This window comes from Paroedura picta, chromosome 1 (genome assembly GCF_049243985.1).
Source record: "Paroedura picta isolate Pp20150507F chromosome 1, Ppicta_v3.0, whole genome shotgun sequence".
NCBI lineage: Eukaryota > Metazoa > Chordata > Lepidosauria > Squamata > Gekkonidae > Paroedura > Paroedura picta.
Window position 1 is genome coordinate 79,716,420 of NC_135369.1, and position 18,688 is coordinate 79,735,107.

At 42.5% G+C, this 18,688-nt stretch overlaps 1 protein-coding gene across 1 annotated transcript in view; it reads right to left on the minus strand.

Moving 5' to 3' along the window:
- Window positions 1–18,688, minus strand: part of LOC143840978 (cation channel sperm-associated auxiliary subunit epsilon-like) — a 156,619-nt gene that overhangs the window by 68,065 nt on the left and 69,866 nt on the right. The window contains exon 10 of the mRNA XM_077344486.1: window positions 837–1,323. Within this exon, the coding sequence (XP_077200601.1) occupies window positions 837–1,323 (487 nt within the window). The remainder of the gene's footprint in view (window positions 1–836; window positions 1,324–18,688) is intronic.

An 18,688-nucleotide genomic window follows, 5' to 3' on the forward strand; every position in this document is an offset into this window, starting at 1 on the left:
TCTCCCCTGAATTGCCCACTGACCCTGCCTCCAGGGGGAGAACAGAGGAGTCTAGGTCATTCAGTGGAAACGTCAGAGAAGAGTTTTCCCTGTGCCAAGACAAAATGGTCCAAGCCACTTAAGTTTCAATGCTAATGGTCACATGATATATCTAGCAGCAGCACCTCCTCAGATGAATCATCCTCCAATGAGGATTCCACATACATAGGGACACAATTGGAGGGTGGACGTGTTCATTCCCAAGCTTCCAAACTGGATTAACAGGTGCAGGGTGAATGGTGAGCCCAGCTCCAGTATCTGAGCAGCCCCAGGGGATTCTTGCATACACCAGTAGAGATTTTGAGGATCTGCCTAGTATCAATTGGCCATGCAAGTTCCACAAGCATGTCCTTGATGGATACTACATGGTTGTTTTTTAGCTTCCCTAGGCCAGACAGTGAAGCAGGCAAGACTGGCCCCAGACAAGTAAAAAAAGGGGGGGAGGGGATTAATCCAGACAAATAATAAAAGCAACTTTATATTACTTGAGAATGTAAACTGGTTTTAAAGAGATATTATTTATTTTGTGTTTCAGTCCTAAATCTGCATGCCAGATTACAATGTTGTGTTTTATGGAATGTTGGTGTGACACTATTGACAGCATATTTACAATGCTAGGTCATAGAGATCTTTGGCTGTTAGAACTACTGACTAGTATAGCTTAAACAAAAATTAGACCTCAAACACTTTTCTTGGCGTAAGTCCCACTGAATCTACCTGAACAGGATTTTGAGTATATCGTTTTAGAGGGCATTATGATATTTTAAGTACACAAAGAAGAACTTTAAACAACTTACTTTTTTTGGATATTCATAAGCACACCACATTCTTCCCCGTATTCCTTTAATTCCTGTATCTGGAATAGTACTTCCTCCAAGTCTGTAAACATCACTGCTTGTTACATAATAAACACTACCTTGTATTAAAAATAAAATGCTGTCATACCCTAAGGCTACATCTGTGACGCTGGAAGCTAGAGTCCTATCTATCACAGTGGATGGAAATTTTATTTCTTCTGATGTTTTGAATCCGTTAACAGTCAGGAACGTTCCACTTTCTGTCACCAAAACTGCTTTTGTTGGAACACATGAAGACCATGAAAGGATGATATCACTGCCAGGTGGGGATGAGATGCTAACTTCATATGTGCGAAAAAAATTAATTTCTGGATTGGTGAGGGTGAAAGGAGTATCAGCAACAAAACAATCCTGAAAAGTAATTGCTTTCCCCTGGATGTCTGCAGTGATGTCATATGATATGGCAGGTACTTTAACTTTCCAGAATCTAAAAACAGGAAACAATCAGAATTATATTTTAAGACAGAAATCCAAATCATGCTTAGTTTTATTCAATTAATTTTTATGAAAATGAACGTGTTTATGGGACTATCCAATAGTGTTTATAAGATCACAGTTTAAAAGTATACATCTTAATAAGAAAAGCAGATTTTTTCTTATTCTAGATATAAGATGATTTTCAAAGTTGTTTAATCAGGGTGTCATAATGGAGGATGATAGTTTCCACCTTAGTTACTGTGTTCCTTTACTGTGCATTAGGCATGAGCTGTTTGGCTTACATAAGCTGATAAGTACCCAAATCAATGTTGATTTGGGTACTTTTTAGTGAACTGTCCATTCCCTGCATTTGAACAGTCCAAATCAGGGTAGCTGAATTGTAATGAAGCCAAGATTTGTCCCATTTATATGCACTTTATTTATTTATTTGTTTGTTTATTTGTTTGTTTATTTATATTTTTATACCACCCTTCCCTACGGCTCGGGGTGGTTTACATAAAACATTTTTGAACATTCACATAGAACACTATCAAAATCAATATAACAGTATAACAATAACAACAACATATCAACTGGAACAATTAGAACGGCACTTCAACAATAACCTGACAATCCCTCAGTAGGTTTGGTCCCTCAGTCTGGGGGGCACCTGTAGGTGTTATGGCTCAGTCAGCCCCACCAAATGCCTGGTGGAAGAGCTCCTTTTTGCAGGCCCTGTGGAATTGTGAAAGTTCTGGCAGGGCCCTGATCTCTTTGGGGAGCTCACTCCACCAGGTGGGGGCCAGGACCAAGAAGGCTCTGGCCCTTGTTGAGGCCCGATGTGCCTCTTTAGGGCCAGGGATCCGTAGACAGTTGGAGGTGGCGGAGTGTAGAGCTCTTCTGGGGGTTTAGGTGGGGAGGCTGTCTCTCAGATACACTGGGCCCAGACTGCATATGGCCTTAAAGGTGATTACCAAAACCTTAAGTTTAATCCGGAATTCAACTGTGAGCCAACCAAGTTCTTGGAGTACCGGCTGGATATGAGATCTCCATGATATCTTAGTGAGAATCCTGGCTGTGGCATTCTGCACCAGTTGTAGTTTCCAGATCAAGGATAAGGGTAGGCCTGCGTAGAGCGAGTTGCAGAAGTCCAGTCTGGAGGTGACCATCGCATGGATCACTGTGGCTAGGTGCTCTGGTTCCAGGTAGGGCGCTAGTAGTTTGGCTTGGCAGAGGTGGTAAAATGCCAGCCATGCTATCTTCGTGACCTGGGCTTCCATTGTAAGGGAAGCATCCAAGATCATGCCCACGCTAGGAGCTGCACACCGTCCAGGGTGGGCAGTCGCGCTTCCTCCCATGGTCCGTTCCTACGCAAACACAGGACCTGCGTCTTTGCATGATTGAGCTTCAGACGACTCTGTTTGATCCATTTTGTCACCGCTTCCAGGCATCTGGGTAAAGATTCTGGGGGGGAGTCAGGGCAGTCATCCATCAGGAGGAAGAGCTGGGTGTGATCTGCGTATTGGTGGCAATCCAGCCCAAACCTCTGCACCAGCTGAGCCAGAGGGCGCCTGAAGATATTAAATAGGATAGGAGAGAGGACTGCTCCTTGTGGGACTCCACATGTGAGCTGGTGACAGCTAGATACTCTCTCTCCTATTGCTACCCTCTGTCCGCGACCCTGGGGGAAGGAGATCAGCCATTTGAGGGCTGTCCCCCGTATCCCAGCGTCGGCAAGGCGGTGAGCTAGGAGCTCATGATCGACTGTGTCAAATGCTGCCAACAGGTCTAATAGTATCAGCAGCCCTGACCCGCCTCGGTCCAGTTGGAGGCAGAGGTCATCCTTCAGGGCGACTAGGCCAGGCCGGAAGCCCGACTGAAATGGGTCAAGGGCAGAAGTTTCTTCCAGGAATGCTGATATTTGGCCCGCAGCAGCCTTTTCAACCAACTTCCCCAGAAACGCCAGATGCGAGACGGCACAGTAGTTGTCAGGTTCCTGCGGAGCCAAGGATGGTTTTTTGAGCAACGGGTGTACCACTGCCTCTTTTAATCCCTTTGGGAATTCTCCTATTGAAAGGGAGAGGTTGATTATTTCCCGGAGGGGAGCTCCTATTGTTAGGTTTGTTGTTTTTAGGAGCCACAATGGACATGGGTCTAGAGGGCAAGTGGTTGGCCTCATTGTTGCTAGCATCCTGTCCACTTCATCTAATGATAGTCGTCTGAAGTAGCTAATTGTTCTCTCCAAAGACGGCCAAGGAGCCTCCAGTTCACTTTCTGTGTCCAAAGCTGGAGGGAGGTCATGGCGGAGAGTCGAGATTTTGTCTGCAAAGTGACTCGCAAATGCCTCACAGCTAATGTCCAATTGGCTATTGTTTTGGTACCCTTCATCGAGGGCGGTGAGAGATCGGACTACCCTAAATAGTTGTGCTGGGCGTGAGTGCGCAGACGAATAAAAGTTGCGTTTCACTTACTTCACCGCTATCTCATAGGCTCTAACTGCGTTCTATAAGATGCTCTCGATTCTTCGTTGCGAGTCTTTCTCCAAACTCACTCTAGTCGTCTCAGTTCCCGTTTCTTCTCACGGAGCTCCTCAGGGTACCATGGGGCCCGCTTGAGACGGGGACGGAGAGGACATCTGGGAGCTATCTCATCAATGGCGGCCAGCAATCTTTCGTGCCAGTCGCTGTCCAGTCCATCTAGAGAAGTGCTGGCAGGCATTGGGTCCCGCAGAGCATTCAGGAATCCAATCGGATCCATAAGTCTCCGTGGGCGAGCTGAAATTTGCTCGCCGTCCAAGTAAGGGAGAGGTGGCAGCCTAGCTGGGTCTTCAGGGTATAGTGGTCCGACCATGGAACGGCAGTAACTGTAACCTGATACACTCTCGGCCCTGCACCAAAAATCAGATCCAGGGTGTGACCTGCCTGGTGGGTAGGGCCAACAACAAATTGCGAGAGCCCTAGTGTCGCCATGGCCGACACCAGGTCCAGCCCATTGCCAGAGGGTGGCAATACCACATGGACATTAAAGTCCCCCAGGATTAATAGTCTAGGCAGCCGCCACCTCTAGCAGGGCTGGCAGAGCATCTGGAGGTGCGTTGGGCACGCGATACACCAGCCAGATGGCCACGCTCTCGGTTGTACCCCACCCGAGGCCAACACATTCAATTCCTGGAATTTTCGGCGCAGAGAGAGCCCTGAAGGAGATGCTGTCACGGATCAGGATTGCCACACCCCCTCCCCGCCCCACAGTCCGTGACTGATGGTGGACGGAGAACCCAGCCAGGGTTAGCTCTTTAAGGGTGACTGTTTCGCCGTCCCTGGTCCAGGTTTCCGTCAGGCACGCCAGGTCTACCCCCTGCTCTGCGAAATACACTTGGAGAGTGGAAGCTTTGTTGTTGATGGACCTGGCATTGCACAGCATCAGTGTCGGAGGTGGGTTTGTTCACCTTTGCCTCCACCCTCAAACACAAACACGGTGTTTGAAAAGGTGGGGGAGGGGGGAGCATGAGCTGAGTGGGCAAGGTGCTTGTCATTATCAGCTGTTGGATGCACCAGCCGCTCTCTTTAAATGCTCAAAACACCTTTGCAAGCAGTTTTGCCCGTGAAGGTGGGGACCAGCATTTAAAGGGAATGGCCAACCTGGAGAAGAATTTAAGGGAATGGACCATCTGTCATTATCAGCTGTTTGGTAGGCATTCTGTTCCCTCCCTTCTCAGGCAGCATAGATGCTTTCTGCTGCTTGGGAAGCGCCTGCCGATTGGTCCCTCCGATTGTCTGTCCGGAGGAAGGGTCCAATCTGGACCCTTCCTCATCCCGGACACATCCTTCCCCAGAACCCCTTACAGCTTTATTTAGTCCGCAGTGTCCGCAGCGCTGCGGGTGATGTTAAGATAATAATTTACAGGCAGTCACAGACAATAGAACAGTAAGTGCAAGTGCAAAGTGATTTCAGAAAACAGCTATTTAGAGAACTTAAATCTACTTACGTTTACAACAACTATTTAGAGAACTTGAATAAAAACCAACAATGCAATCTACAAGATGACCATCCATTTATTATGGGAATACACTCAGCCAGCAATTCAGATAAAAAATGAAAAATATATGAGTCACAAGAACCTAAATACCTGGTCAAGCCACCAATACTAGCTTGAAGAAATGATAAAATTCCAAATTCAAAACAAATGAATTCAACGCTTCAATTATGCAAACCAAATGTTGAGGTTTCTATTTTTAAAACAAGGGTCCTAAGGAATGACTGATTATCAGAAATGACCTTCTGCTAACCAATATCACCAGCATTATAAATTTTTGGCCATGCGCTTTTAAAACTTGTCTTTTAGACTTTAAAAAAATTACAAGTTCATAATAAATAAACCAAACATCATAAATAAAAACCAAATTCCACCCTAACTAAATTGAAAGTTAAGCTAGGCTTTAATTCTAAACTGTTAAGAGACCATGGAGGACAGCACATATGGATGTGTAGAGATTCGGCCTGAGGGCGTTGGCAAACCACGCTCTCTGAGGCTGCACCTCTGCATCTAACCTAGACCAATCAGGATACTACAGCACAGCAATTACCTCGCAGGATTACTTGAAGCCTATCAGTTTGCTCCACGCTACCTCGCAGGATTACTTGAAGCCTATCAGTTTGCTCCACGCTACCTTGCGGGATTATTTGAAATGATTTACGTGTATGTATAAATAAAGGATTCCCCTCTGTTCGAGAGGTCTTTCGCAGGAAATCCTTCTCCGTGTCATTCTTCCTCATTGCTTCCCGACAAGTGGTGACCCCCGACGTGATTCCAGGCCCTGTGCTCACTGCGACCAGAAAAAGAGTCTTCGTGCACGATCAGCTACGGCTCCCTGGTGAGTATGGGGGAATCATTGTCTAAGGAACAGGTAAAGCATGCTGACAAATTGAAACAGGCAGTGAGACAGTGCACAGGAGAGGCGATTTCGGTGAAGGACCTCCGGGAACTGATACAAGAAGTATCTTGCCAGTGCCCGTGGTACCCTTTAGCGGGGACCAGAAGACTAGGAGACTGGGAAAAAATAGGGAGGGAGTTAAAGGCAGAGCCCCATGCTCCCATGCTGATCTTATTGACATGGCAGAAAGTACACAAAGCGCTGGAAGTCATGAACCCAGAAGCTGGAAATCTGCTATCGAAAGATATTGCACCTTCACACCTTCCCTATCCCACTCTCTTACCAGTGGCCGTTACACCGACCGCTCCCAAACCTGTCGCCTCGCAGCCATTAAGGACTGGGGGCCACTCCCAGATCGTTAACGCGATTCAAGCTGCCCGTCAGGCCGGTCAGCTCGATCTCTCTGAGGACTGGGAGGGAGAAACCCCAGCGTTCTTTCCTTTAACAAGGGGGGAACCACGTGGGGAAGGGGAAAAGAGGCAGATCCCGTTAACGTGGGAAGCCATTCCCTATTCAATTCTGCATGAATTGAACAAGGCTATAAAGGAAAATGGTTTACAATCCTCTTATTTTCAAGGAATGATAGAGGGGATCACTAATGTTAGGCAGAAAGTCTCTGAATTCTTTCTTGATTTCATCAAGCACCTTACAGAGGCACAGATTAATAATCAGGAAGCCCAAGCTGAATTGCTCAAGAAATTAGCTAAAGAAAACTGTATTTCAGAAAATAGATGCATTATTCAGGGTTTGGGCCGTGATCCAGATATTGCAAGCATGATAAAATCTTGCTGGGATTTTGGCATAGGTGACTACCAAGCTTCTTTTGACTCAGGGTAAAGCCCTCGGGAATATTGTTCATTCTCCAGATGCTTGCAACGATCTTTATCAGGGATCACTAATTCTTAGTCACTGACCTTATTAAAATTTCTGTTCTTCTTACAAGGTATGCATTTTCTCTAATTTTTCAGCTTTCTTCTCTTCTACAACGTGCTTTGGAAAGATTTTGTAGAACAGGTTTTTTCCATCTCTCTACAGATTTCTATGGTCTTGCTTTTATAGGCAAGCATTTTCAGAAGCTATATGCATTAAACCACAATCTGCATTAGTATTTTAGGGTACTTGCTCGAGCACCCTCACCTTCTGAGGTTAGATGGGTGGCAGCCTGAGAAAGGATCTTTTCAGTTGTGACACTAAAATGATGGTATTCCATTCACAAAGAGATTTGCTTGTTTCTCTCAATCACTGCACATGCCAGTGGATTAGAACTGAACTGTTGTATTTGGCTTTGCATTAATGACCTCTTTTCTTATTTCTGTGTTTTACTCAGTTGTTTTCAATTGGCTTATATAATGTATCAAATAATGTTTTCATGGGTTTGATGATTAGCCACCTAAAGACATTTTAAAATTTAAAATTTGGCTGTAATTGATAGAGCCTCCAGCTGCAGTAGCAGGAGTGCTGTTTAGCGATTTGGAATCAGGCTCTCTTTTTCCAGTTCCTATGCTAGGAGCTTAGTTAGAAACTTATCTTGCTTTCTTACCTATCACTCACTAATCTACACAACTAAAAGGTTTTCCGTAGCACAGGAATGATCCTTTGTTTACAGGTCAGGAAGAACTTTAGCTTTTGTTTCCTCACCCCCCCCCCCCGCTTCAAGGAAGAATGGGGGGGAGTGGAGTTCTGTCTTAAAAAATTTTTGGTCAGCAGTTAGGAAGTATGCTCACTGAAACGCTGCTATTCCTCAATAGAGCTTTATCAGTCAGAGCTGTCTAGCTGCATAATATTTATAAGTCAGGGAAGTGCCTGGCTACGATGGAGGTAGAAATTTTTATATAAGACAAAATCCTTTTGTCTTTATTTTATGTTTTGCTACCTTTTGGGTACAGACAAGGCACAGAACCTCTTTGGGGAATGTGTCCACAGTTTTTTATTACATCAATTTTTTATGTGTAATTAGCAGTTAGAATATTTTCTTTTGGTCAATTTTTTTTGGGTTGTCTATTTAAAGGAGAACCTGCAATTTTGTTTTTGACTCAGGCTACCTGATTTATATCAGACAGGCCTAATCTTTCACAGGTCAATTGTTTGTTTTGTCACTGGAATGTGTGGAGATTAGCTCTCTCTTGGAGCTCTAGCCATTCCAGCCCTTAACAGATGACTCATGGAGTCCTTTCTGTTCTTTGAATTTGATTGGTCAAATGTTTGAGCGCTTTGAAAGCTCTAAGCCTCCAGGTTTCCTTCCAAATGAGTATTTGCTTTACATTGTTTCTAATGTTTTCAGTTGTCATTTTCTTTGAAAAGGGTTATTACTGATGTCCCAGTAGATGGCCTAACGGTGTTTACCGATGGATCTCCCTCACCAGGAGTCTTAACCTGGCAACAACCAGATGGTATATGGTACAGTAAGTTTACAGGTCCGCAGATAATCAGCCACCGGTTGGAACTGGCAGCAGCAGTGTTGGCCCTGGTCTTTCTGAGTCTCAACTATTTAATTTAATTTAATTTAAATTCTGATAGTTTGTATCTCTGTAATCTTTTATCTGTAATTGAATATTCATATTTGTCTCCAGTATGTGATGAACAACTATTAAGTGTGTTTTTAGCTGTACAAAAATCACTGTAACAGTGAACAGCTCCAATGTATGTAGCTCATGTGAAAAGCCTTTTCCTGGTTTTCTCACTGAAGGAAATGCTTGAGCTGATTCTCTTGTTTCATTTGTTGTTCAGTCTCCAGTTGAGAGCCATGCTTTGCATCAACAGAATGCGAAGGCCTTAGCCAAGGAATTTCACCTTCCCTTGGAAGATGCACAGGCTATTGTAGAGCGTGCCAATGGGACCCTGAAACGCATGCTCGACAAACTAAAACAAAAAGGGGGAATTGGGATTTCCCTTTTAGACAAGGAATCCCTGCTTTCAAGTACTTTGTTTACTCTAAATCATCTTAATCTTATTTCTTTTAATTCTCAATTTTTAGCTAGGACTCAGCATCATTTCCAGACCGACGTCCCTCTTCCTCGGCCCCAGGATCAATACCGTCGTTTACCAGACCCGAGGTGGTACGGGCCAGTCCCATTGATTACCTGGGGCTGGGGCTACGCAGCAGTTGCCCTTCCCACTGGGTGGGTTCCTGCTTGTTGTGTCTGCCCTGCACTTAATGGTTGGCATCAGGGGTTAAGCAACCCAATTCCTCAGTTCAACCTGCAACTGCAGGAGATGGAGCCCGTGGTCAAGAGAAAACGGGGAGGGAAGACATCCAAACCCCCCAGTGACTTGGGGGGCAATAAAGGGCCTGTCTGATCAAGCCGAGCAGCAACTCAAGGACCAAGGACTTCCAGAAACTCTGGAAAACTTTCTTGCTGCTGTTATAACAGCCTTACATTTTAATTCTGTTGTTATTTGGTTATGTTGTATGTGTGGGTTTTTACCAAGTGGGGTTGCCACTCCGCATTATATGTCTGCGCCTAATCACTGGGTCCGCCATGCTGCTTATATGTTTCAATTTCATGGGAAAAATGTGTCTTTAATCTATGAATCCCGTCTGTCGGTAGCTTCTATGTCATTTATCCCCACTCCCTTTAATTCACCTGAGATGGTGCTGGCTGAATTACAAAATGTAGACAAATCAAAGTTATTTGCAGGGAACTTTTCACAAGTTAAGCGCTTTCAACAATTTCGATATCAGCGCACAATGCCAGGTCTCTGTTTTTGTTGTCATGCAAAAAATTCAGCATTTCATAATTGGACACCCAAAAATCACAGTGATAGAATATGGGTAATGTGTTGCCAATCCCATGAAACTTTTCAGCGCCGAAACATGTATCGGGCTTATCATTGCCTTAAAACAAAAAAGGGGGAGATGTAGAGATTCGGCCTGAGGGCGTTGGCAAACCACGCTCTCTGAGGCTGCACCTCTGCATCTAACCTAGACCAATCAGGATACTACAGCACAGCAATTACCTCGCAGGATTACTTGAAGCCTATCAGTTTGCTCCACGCTACCTCGCAGGATTACTTGAAGCCTATCAGTTTGCTCCACGCTACCTTGCGGGATTATTTGAAATGATTTACGTGTATGTATAAATAAAGGATTCCCCTCTGTTCGAGAGGTCTTTCGCAGGAAATCCTTCTCCGTGTCATTCTTCCTCATTGCTTCCCGACATGGATGAGAGAATATAGTGTTCTATTTTAGAAGAGGTAGCAACTAAAACCATTCCAAAGAAAAAGAAAGCAAAATGGCTGTCTGAGGAAGCTTTATAAATAGCTGAGAAGAGAAGGGAAGTGAAAAGCAAGGGAGAAAGAGAAAGATACACCCAACTGAATGCTGAATTCCAGATAATAGCTAAAAGAGATAAGAATGCCTTCTTAAATGAACAGTGCAAACAAATAGAAGAAAACAATAGAATGACCAGAGATCTCTTCAAAAAATTGGAGATATGAAGAGAATGTTTCATGCAAAGATGGGTATGATAAAGGAGTAAAATGGTGGGGACCTAACAGAAGAGATTTTAAAAAGGTGGCAAAATTATACAGAAGAACTATACAAGAGAGAGCTTAACATCCCTGATAACCCTGAGGGGGTAGTCACTGACCTAGAGCCAGATATCCTGGAATGTGAAGTCAAATGGGCCTTAGGAAGTCTAAGCAACAATAAAGCTAGCGGAGGAGACAGCATTCCAGTTGAACTATTCAAAATCTTAAAAGATGATGCAGTAAAAGTGCTACAGTCAATATGCCAGCAAATTTGGAAAACTCAACAGTGGTCACAGGATTGGAAAAGGTCAGTTTACATTCCAATCTCAAAGAAGGCCAATGCCAAAGAATGTTCAAACTACCGCACCATTGCACTCATTTCTCATGCTAGCAAAGTTATGCTCAAAATCCTACAAGCTAGGCTGCAGCAATATGTGGACCGAGAACTTCCAGAAGTTCAGGCAGGATTTCGAAGAGGAAGAGGAACTAGAGATCAAATTGCCAAGATACGCTGGATCATGGAGAAAGCTAGGGAGTTCCAGAAGAACATCTACTTCTGCTTCATTGACTATGCTAAAGCCTTTGATTGTGTGGATTACAACAAATTGTGACAAGTTCTTAAAGAGGTAGAAATACCAGAGCATCTTATCTGTCTCTTGAGAAACCTGTATGCAAGTCAAGAAACAACAGTGAGAACTGGGCATGGAATCATTGATTGGTTCAAAATTGAGAAAGGAGTTCGGCAAGGCTGCATACTGTCGCCTTGCCTATTTAACTTGTATGCAGACCACATCATGAGAAAGGCAGGATTAGATGAGTCACAAATTGGGATCAAGATTTCAGGAAGAAATATCAACAACTTCAGATATGCAGATGATACCACTCTAATGGCAGAAAGCAAAGAACTAAAGAGCCTATTGATGCGGGTGAAGGCGGAGAATGCAAACGTTTGCTTGAAACTCAATATCAAGAAAATGAAGATCATGGCATCCGGCCCACTCAATTCCTGGCAAATAGATGGGGAAGAAATGGAGGTAGTGACAGATTTTATTTTCCTGGGCTCCAAGATCACTGCAGATGGGGACTGCAGCAAAGAAATTAAAGCTCTTGCTCCTGAGGAGTAAAGCTATGGGAAATCTAGACAGCATCCTAAAAAGCAGAGACATCACCCTGCCAACAAAAGTGCGTCTCGTCAAGGCTATGGTGTTCCCAGTTGCAATGTATGGCTGTGAAAGTTGGACCATAAGGAAGGCCGAGCATCAAAGAATTGAGGCTTTTGAACTCTGGTGCTGAAGAATACTCTTGTGAGTCACTTGGACTGCAAGGCGAACAAATCAGTCAGTCCTAGAGGAGATCAGCCCTGACTGCTCCTTAGAAGGCCAGATCCTGAAGATTAAACTGAAATACTTTAGCCACCTCATGAGAAGGTAAGGACTCCCTGGAGAAGAGCCTAATGCTGAGAGTGATTGAGGGCAAAAGAAGGGACGACAGAGAATGAGGTGGCTGGATGGAGTCACTAAAGCAGTTGGTACAAACTTCAATGGACTTCGAGGAATGGTAGAATACAGGAAGGCCTGGAGGATCACTGGTCAAGGGGTCGTGATGGGTCGGACACGACTTCGCACCTAACAACAATTTTAGAATATTTTGACAAGACTTTTACCAAGTGAAACGGAAAAGGACACTTTCCATGAACGCAAGAAACTATACAACAAGTGTCCACAGTGTGGTGCCTGTGAGAGCCATGATGCCCAGCAACATGTTTCTTGGTACCCACCAATGCTTTTAGAAAATGGTTGGGGCTAGGTGGAGTTTTTTCTCAGCAAGACATCTGATTGGCTGTGCAGATTTTTAAAAACATTGCTTTAGATGCAGCTGCCACCACAGCACAAGGATCTTTACTGTCACAGGATTTGGTGGCTGGCTGTACCTCCTGAAGCAGGCATTTTGTGGTTCCCCCACAACCTGTGCCAGAATTCCAAAAGTGCCTATGATAGCCAAGCAGCCCACTCAGGGCTCTTTTGCCCAGGGCAACACTCGCTATTTGATCACTCTGAGAGGAAACCCTTTAAAATATTTATTTACTGCAGCAAAGAAACAGACACGGGGGAGTTCCCAAATCTGCACCGAGAACAATAGCATTACATAATATTAAATACCCTTTCCTTGGAGGCATGTACATTGAAAAAACCAATATCTGCCATGCATAGCCAATTTAAGGCTTCATGGAAAGCTTGCTACATCAATAGCCTGCAGAATCCAAAAGGTTGGGGATTATATACAAGATATATACAAACTATATAAGAGATGGGTCAAGGAAAAAATAATTTGTACAATTTCCAGCCTTAATACAAATATATTTATTAAATTATTGTGTAGAATATTTATATTCTTATTTCTATGAAGAAGAAGAAGAAGAGTTGGTTCTTATATGCTGCTTTTTCCTACCTGAAGGAGGCTCAAAACGGCTTACAGTCGCCTTCCCATTCCTCTCCCCACAACAGACACCCTGTGGGGTAGGTGAGGCTGAGAGAGCCCTGATATCATTGCCCGGTCAGAACAGTTTTATCAGTGCCGTGGTGAGCCCAAGGTCAGCCAGCTGGCTGCATGTGGGAGAGCGCAGAATCGAACCTGGCATGCCAGGTTAGAAATCCGCACTCCTAACCACTACACCAAACTGGCTCTCTCTCTATGGGGAATAGATCTAGTTTAAAAAAAACAACTCATGCTAGATTAATGAGCTGTTTTTGTTTTATTCCAGCATAGTCACATGTAAATTAAAACAAGTTGTTTAATTACCATTACATATTAAGATACCTGCTTGAGCACTGCCAGAAGTAAGTTAAAGATCTTAGTATCATAGAGTTGGAATGGATGACTATGTAACCTCTGCTTAAAAACTTCCAAAGAAGGAGAACCTACCACCTCCGAGGAAGCCTGTTCCACTGAGGAACCGCTCTGTCAAGAATTTCTGGATCTTTAGATGAAAATTCTTTTGAATTAATTTCAACCCATTAGTTCTGGTCCAATCCTCTGGGGCAACAGAAAACAACTATGCTCCATCTTCTCTATGACAGCCCTTCAAGTATTTGAAGATGGTTATCATATCAACTCTTAGTCAACTTCTCCCCAGGCTAAACAGACCAAGCTCCCTCAACCTTTCCTCATACAACTTGGTCTCCAAACCCCTCATCATCACCACTCACCACATCACCCTGGCCTCAAGGAAGCTTCCTTGCTTGAACCTTTCCTGCTCAGCCATTGTGATGTATGTTTCTTTAAGAGGTTCATTCTCTTAGCACACCTGTGATGTATTTAAGCAATCTTGTTTTTCTGGTGTGGCGTTCTCCTTTCGCTATCACCTTTTTGTTGCTGCTCCAGCTTTCTTTTAATCGTTGTGCAAATAAACGTACCTGTGTTCAACAAGACAATCTGGACGTTGGTTCTTGGGCCAGAAGAGACATTACATGGTGTCAGAAGTATGGATTTTTTTCGACCCCCACGTCCGCTTGTTTTGCAAGGTAATTTGGCTGAGAACTGGAAACGCTGGGAGCAAACTTTTCGACTATATTTGACTGCAGCTGGAATTGATAATGTTTCAAACAAGCGGCAAGTGGCTATTTTGTTGAATTGTGTGGGCGATGAAGCTTTGTTAATTTATAATACTTTTGTTTTTTCTGGTGGAGAGCCAGAGGATGTAGAAGAAGTCCTTGAAGAGTTTAAGAAATATTGCACTCCACGAAAGAATGTGATATTTGAACGTTATTCTTTCTGGAATCATTCGTGGAGACAAGGAGAGACTGTGGAGCATTTTGTAACTGAGCTTAGATTAAAAGCTAATAATTGTGAATTTGGGTCTGCTTTTAATGAGATGGTTAGAGATAAAATTGTTTTCAGTGCAACCGAGAGACTGAAAGAGAGGCTGTTAAAGGAACCTAACCTTAACCTTGAGAAAGCAATTGAGATATGCCAGGTGGCTGAAGCAACAGCAAGTCAACTGCAAACTATGGCAAGTGTTTCTAAACAACTGCATGAGGCAACAGTGATAAAGGAGGAACATGATGAGGTTCCAGTACAAACGCTTGGAAATAGAACACCACGTGCTGTTTGGAGACATGACAATGGAAGGGATAAGGAATGTTTCCAGTGTGGGATGGTGCATAAGACTCAAAGGTGTCCAGCATATGGAAAAATTTGTCACAAGTGTGGAAGAAAAAATCATTTTGCAAGACTATGTGCTGTAACATCAATAGGACATGGCAAAGGACAGCAAAAAAAGCATGTTCATAATTTGGATTTACATAGTTTATTTATAGGAGTGTTGTCCCATACTGCTGGTGAACCGGATGCATTTCAAGCCCCTGGATGGTATGCAGATGTAATAATAAGAGGACGTACAGTAAAGTTTAAGTTAGATACTGGGGCTGAAGCAAATGTTCTCCCATTAAAAGTATATAATGACTTGCCAGTTCGGAAAGCATTAACTAAAAGTGATACAACTCTAGTGGCTTATGGTGGAACAAAGATAAAACCTTTGGGCACTATTGTCCTTGCAGTTCATACCATAAAACAGGAAGCTGAATTATTGTTTTACGTAACAGACAAATCAACTCTTCCATTGTTAGGTAGGGTGGCTTGTGAGACTTTGGACTTGGTTCGTCGTATAGATGTTGTAAACCCAATTGAATCATTGTCACGTGAACACTTGTTCACAATGTATTCTGATGTTTTTGAAGGTCTTGGGGAGTTTGAAGGTTCCCATCATATACATGTTGATCCAACAGTTCCACCAATGATTCAAGCATGTAGAAAGATACCTTTTGCAATATTGGACAGACTTAAGGAGACATTAGAACAAATGGAAAGGGTAGGTGTGATATCTAAAGTTGATGGGCCTACAGAGTGGTAAATAGTTTGGTCATCACAGAAAAAAAAAATGGGAATTTGCGTATATGTTTAGATCCCCGTGACCTGAATAAAGCAATTCGTAGGCAGCACTACACCATCCCTACGAAAGATGATGTGCTGAGTCAGTTGGCTGGAATGAAAGTTTTTACAATTGTAGATGAAAAAGATGGTTATTGGCAAGTGAAACTGGATGAATCATCATCACACTTATGTACATTTAATACGCCATGGGGAAGATATTGTTTTAATCGCTTGCCATTTGGGCTCAAATCCTCTAGTGAAGTATTTCAACAGAAAAATCAAGAGGTTTTTGGCCATATAAAAGGAGTATTCATGATAGCTGATGATATGATTATAGCAGCAAAAACTTCTGAAGAGCATGATCAGATTTTGGTTCAAGTAATGGAAACAGCAAGGGCTAAGAACATAAAATTTAATAAGGAAAAGATTCAATTCAAAGTGGATTCTGTTAAGTACATGGGGCATATAGTAACAGCCCAGGGTGTTAAGCCAGATGAAGAGAAAGTAAAGGCCATTAGAGAGATGCCACCTCCACAGGATAGAAAAGGTGTTCTCAGGTTTTTGGGGTCTGTACAATATTTGTCAAAATATATCCCAAAAGAGGCAGAGCTTACTGCCCCTCTAAGAAATCTGTTAAAAAAGGATGTCTTATTCCAGTGGATGCCTGAACATCAAGAGGCTTTTGAAATGGTTAAGCAGCAATTGTGCCAGGCACCTCTGCTTCAATATTTTGATCTAAAAAGACCTGTGGTTGTTCAGGCAGATGCATCAAAAGATGGGTTGGACATCGGCTGAGTTCCAAAACATCATTTACTGCAAGTATCTCTCGTTTTTTTTTCTTCGTCTTTCTTCCTGCATCAAAGCCCTTTGTTTCCCCCCTCCTCTTACTCTGCTCTGCCTGAAGCCACCTCGTTAAGAGGCAGGCTAATTCTCCTAACTAAGCAGAAGAAGGACTCAAATCAACTCGAACTAATTGGCAAAAGCTCTTATTGTAATTGTTTTGGTTTTCGAAGATAAGAAGATAAGAGCTGTGAATGGGAAAATCTCACGAGAACTCTGTGCCAGTACGAGAATCTCTGCCTTAACTGACTTCAATACGCCACATGCCTGTGCCGGAACATTAGAGGATAAAACAGAGGACATCTACTGGCCACTTGTAAAATTGTTTGAGGCCGGGTTTTTTTAAAGTCAAAATCATGTCTATGTTAAAAAGATTGGCTCATCTAATAGAGATACAAACCCAAGATTACAAAGTATTCTTAGATGGATTGATCAAAAATATCTCCAAGGAGATCCAAGATGGCAAGGAAGAAGTCTTCAATAGGAATGATGGATTAATAACAGTGACTGATGACAGCTTTAAACAAGGTGGAAAACCAACAGCAGAAGAGAAATCTGAAATTCATATCTTCAAGGAGATCCAAGAAGCCAAGGAAGACGTCTTTAACAGGAATAATGGATCAATAACAGTGGCTGATGACAGCTCTAAACAAGGTGGAAAACCAACAGTAGAAGAGAAATCTGAAATTCTAGAGACGGAATATGGGATGTCGGAGTTCTGCAGCCCAGATAAGGACACCCTTTTTAAAAAGACATACAGCCATCTCAAAGCAACAGTGTACAAAAATCAATCAAAAGAAATATGGATCTGCAGTGAAAGTAACCGATTTAAAGGATCTCTCTGGGGAAAAAATTGTATTGATACTGGAGTCCAGGAGGTGCAACGGCCTCAAGATTTATCGATGCATACTCTGCGGGAAAGAGTACAACTGCACTTTCTACGCCAAAGGCCAATGGGACAGAATATAATTTTACGGGAACGACAAGATATAGCAAGCCTCGAGATGAGACCCCCTTAAGAAGACCGAAAGCTCATATTGTTTTATGTTTAATGTTATACTGTATTCTATATTTCCATTTTTATGAAAAAGGGGAAGCAGTGTCTCTTTCTCTCTTGTTTTTTTTTGTCTCTTTTCTTTTGTAGGCATATAGGTAATATAATCATTAGTGCTGAAAATGTAAAATGGGGTTCTCCCCCCTTATTTTTTCTTTCTTCTATTAGTGTATTGTCCTAGGACTAAAGCCTACACTGACTTGTAGAAAATGTTTAATGTTAAGCTTTCAACTTCAATCTGAAAATATATCTGTTAGGATGGTTCTTAGAATGGGTCAAGCATAAATTGTTTTGTAGATGTATCAGAACCAAGGATAAGGAGAAGCTATAGAAGACTGAAAGCTTATATTGTTTTATGTTTAATGTTAAGCATTTAATCTAAACCTGAAAATCTTATTATTCTCTGTATTAACAACATATACTGTATTCTACATTGCTATTTTTATGAAAAAGGGGAAGCAGTGCCTTTTTTCTCTCGTTTCTTTTTCTTAGTAGGCATATAGGTAATATAATCGTTAGCGTTGGAAATATAAAATGGGGCTTTCCCCCCTTATTATTTTTTTTTAATTGGTGTATTGTTATAGGGCCAAAGCCCATATTGATCTGTAGAAAATGCAAAGCTCTCAACTTATACCTGTCAGGATGGCTCTTAGAATGGGTCAAGTATAAATGGTTTGTAGATGTATCTGTATTAAGGATAAGGAGAAATTATGAAATCCTTTTGTAATTTTTTTTTCTTTGTACATCTTTAAGGCAAAGCCCTACTTTCCTCTCCCTTCATCAGGGTATTGATACAGGGCCAAAACTCATACTGTGCTATAAGAAATGTTTAATGTTAAGCATCTAACTCAAACCTAGAAATATCTGCTAGGATAGCTCTTAGATTGTATCAAGCAGTTAATGTGAGGTCTACGATCTCTCAAGTAAGTTGACTAATAATAACTTTTCTTTTGTATATCTAAACAGGCCTTTTTTTTATTTTTTATAAATGTAGTGGAAATGTGGACGGCTCTTAGACTCATGGCTCTTAGAGTTTTGGGCAAAAGTTTATATCACTGTGGAGTCAATGTGGGGTCGTATATTCTCAAATGATGATTATATTTCTATCTTTATGAAAATAAAAAAAATCATTATATAAAAAAAAAAAAAGA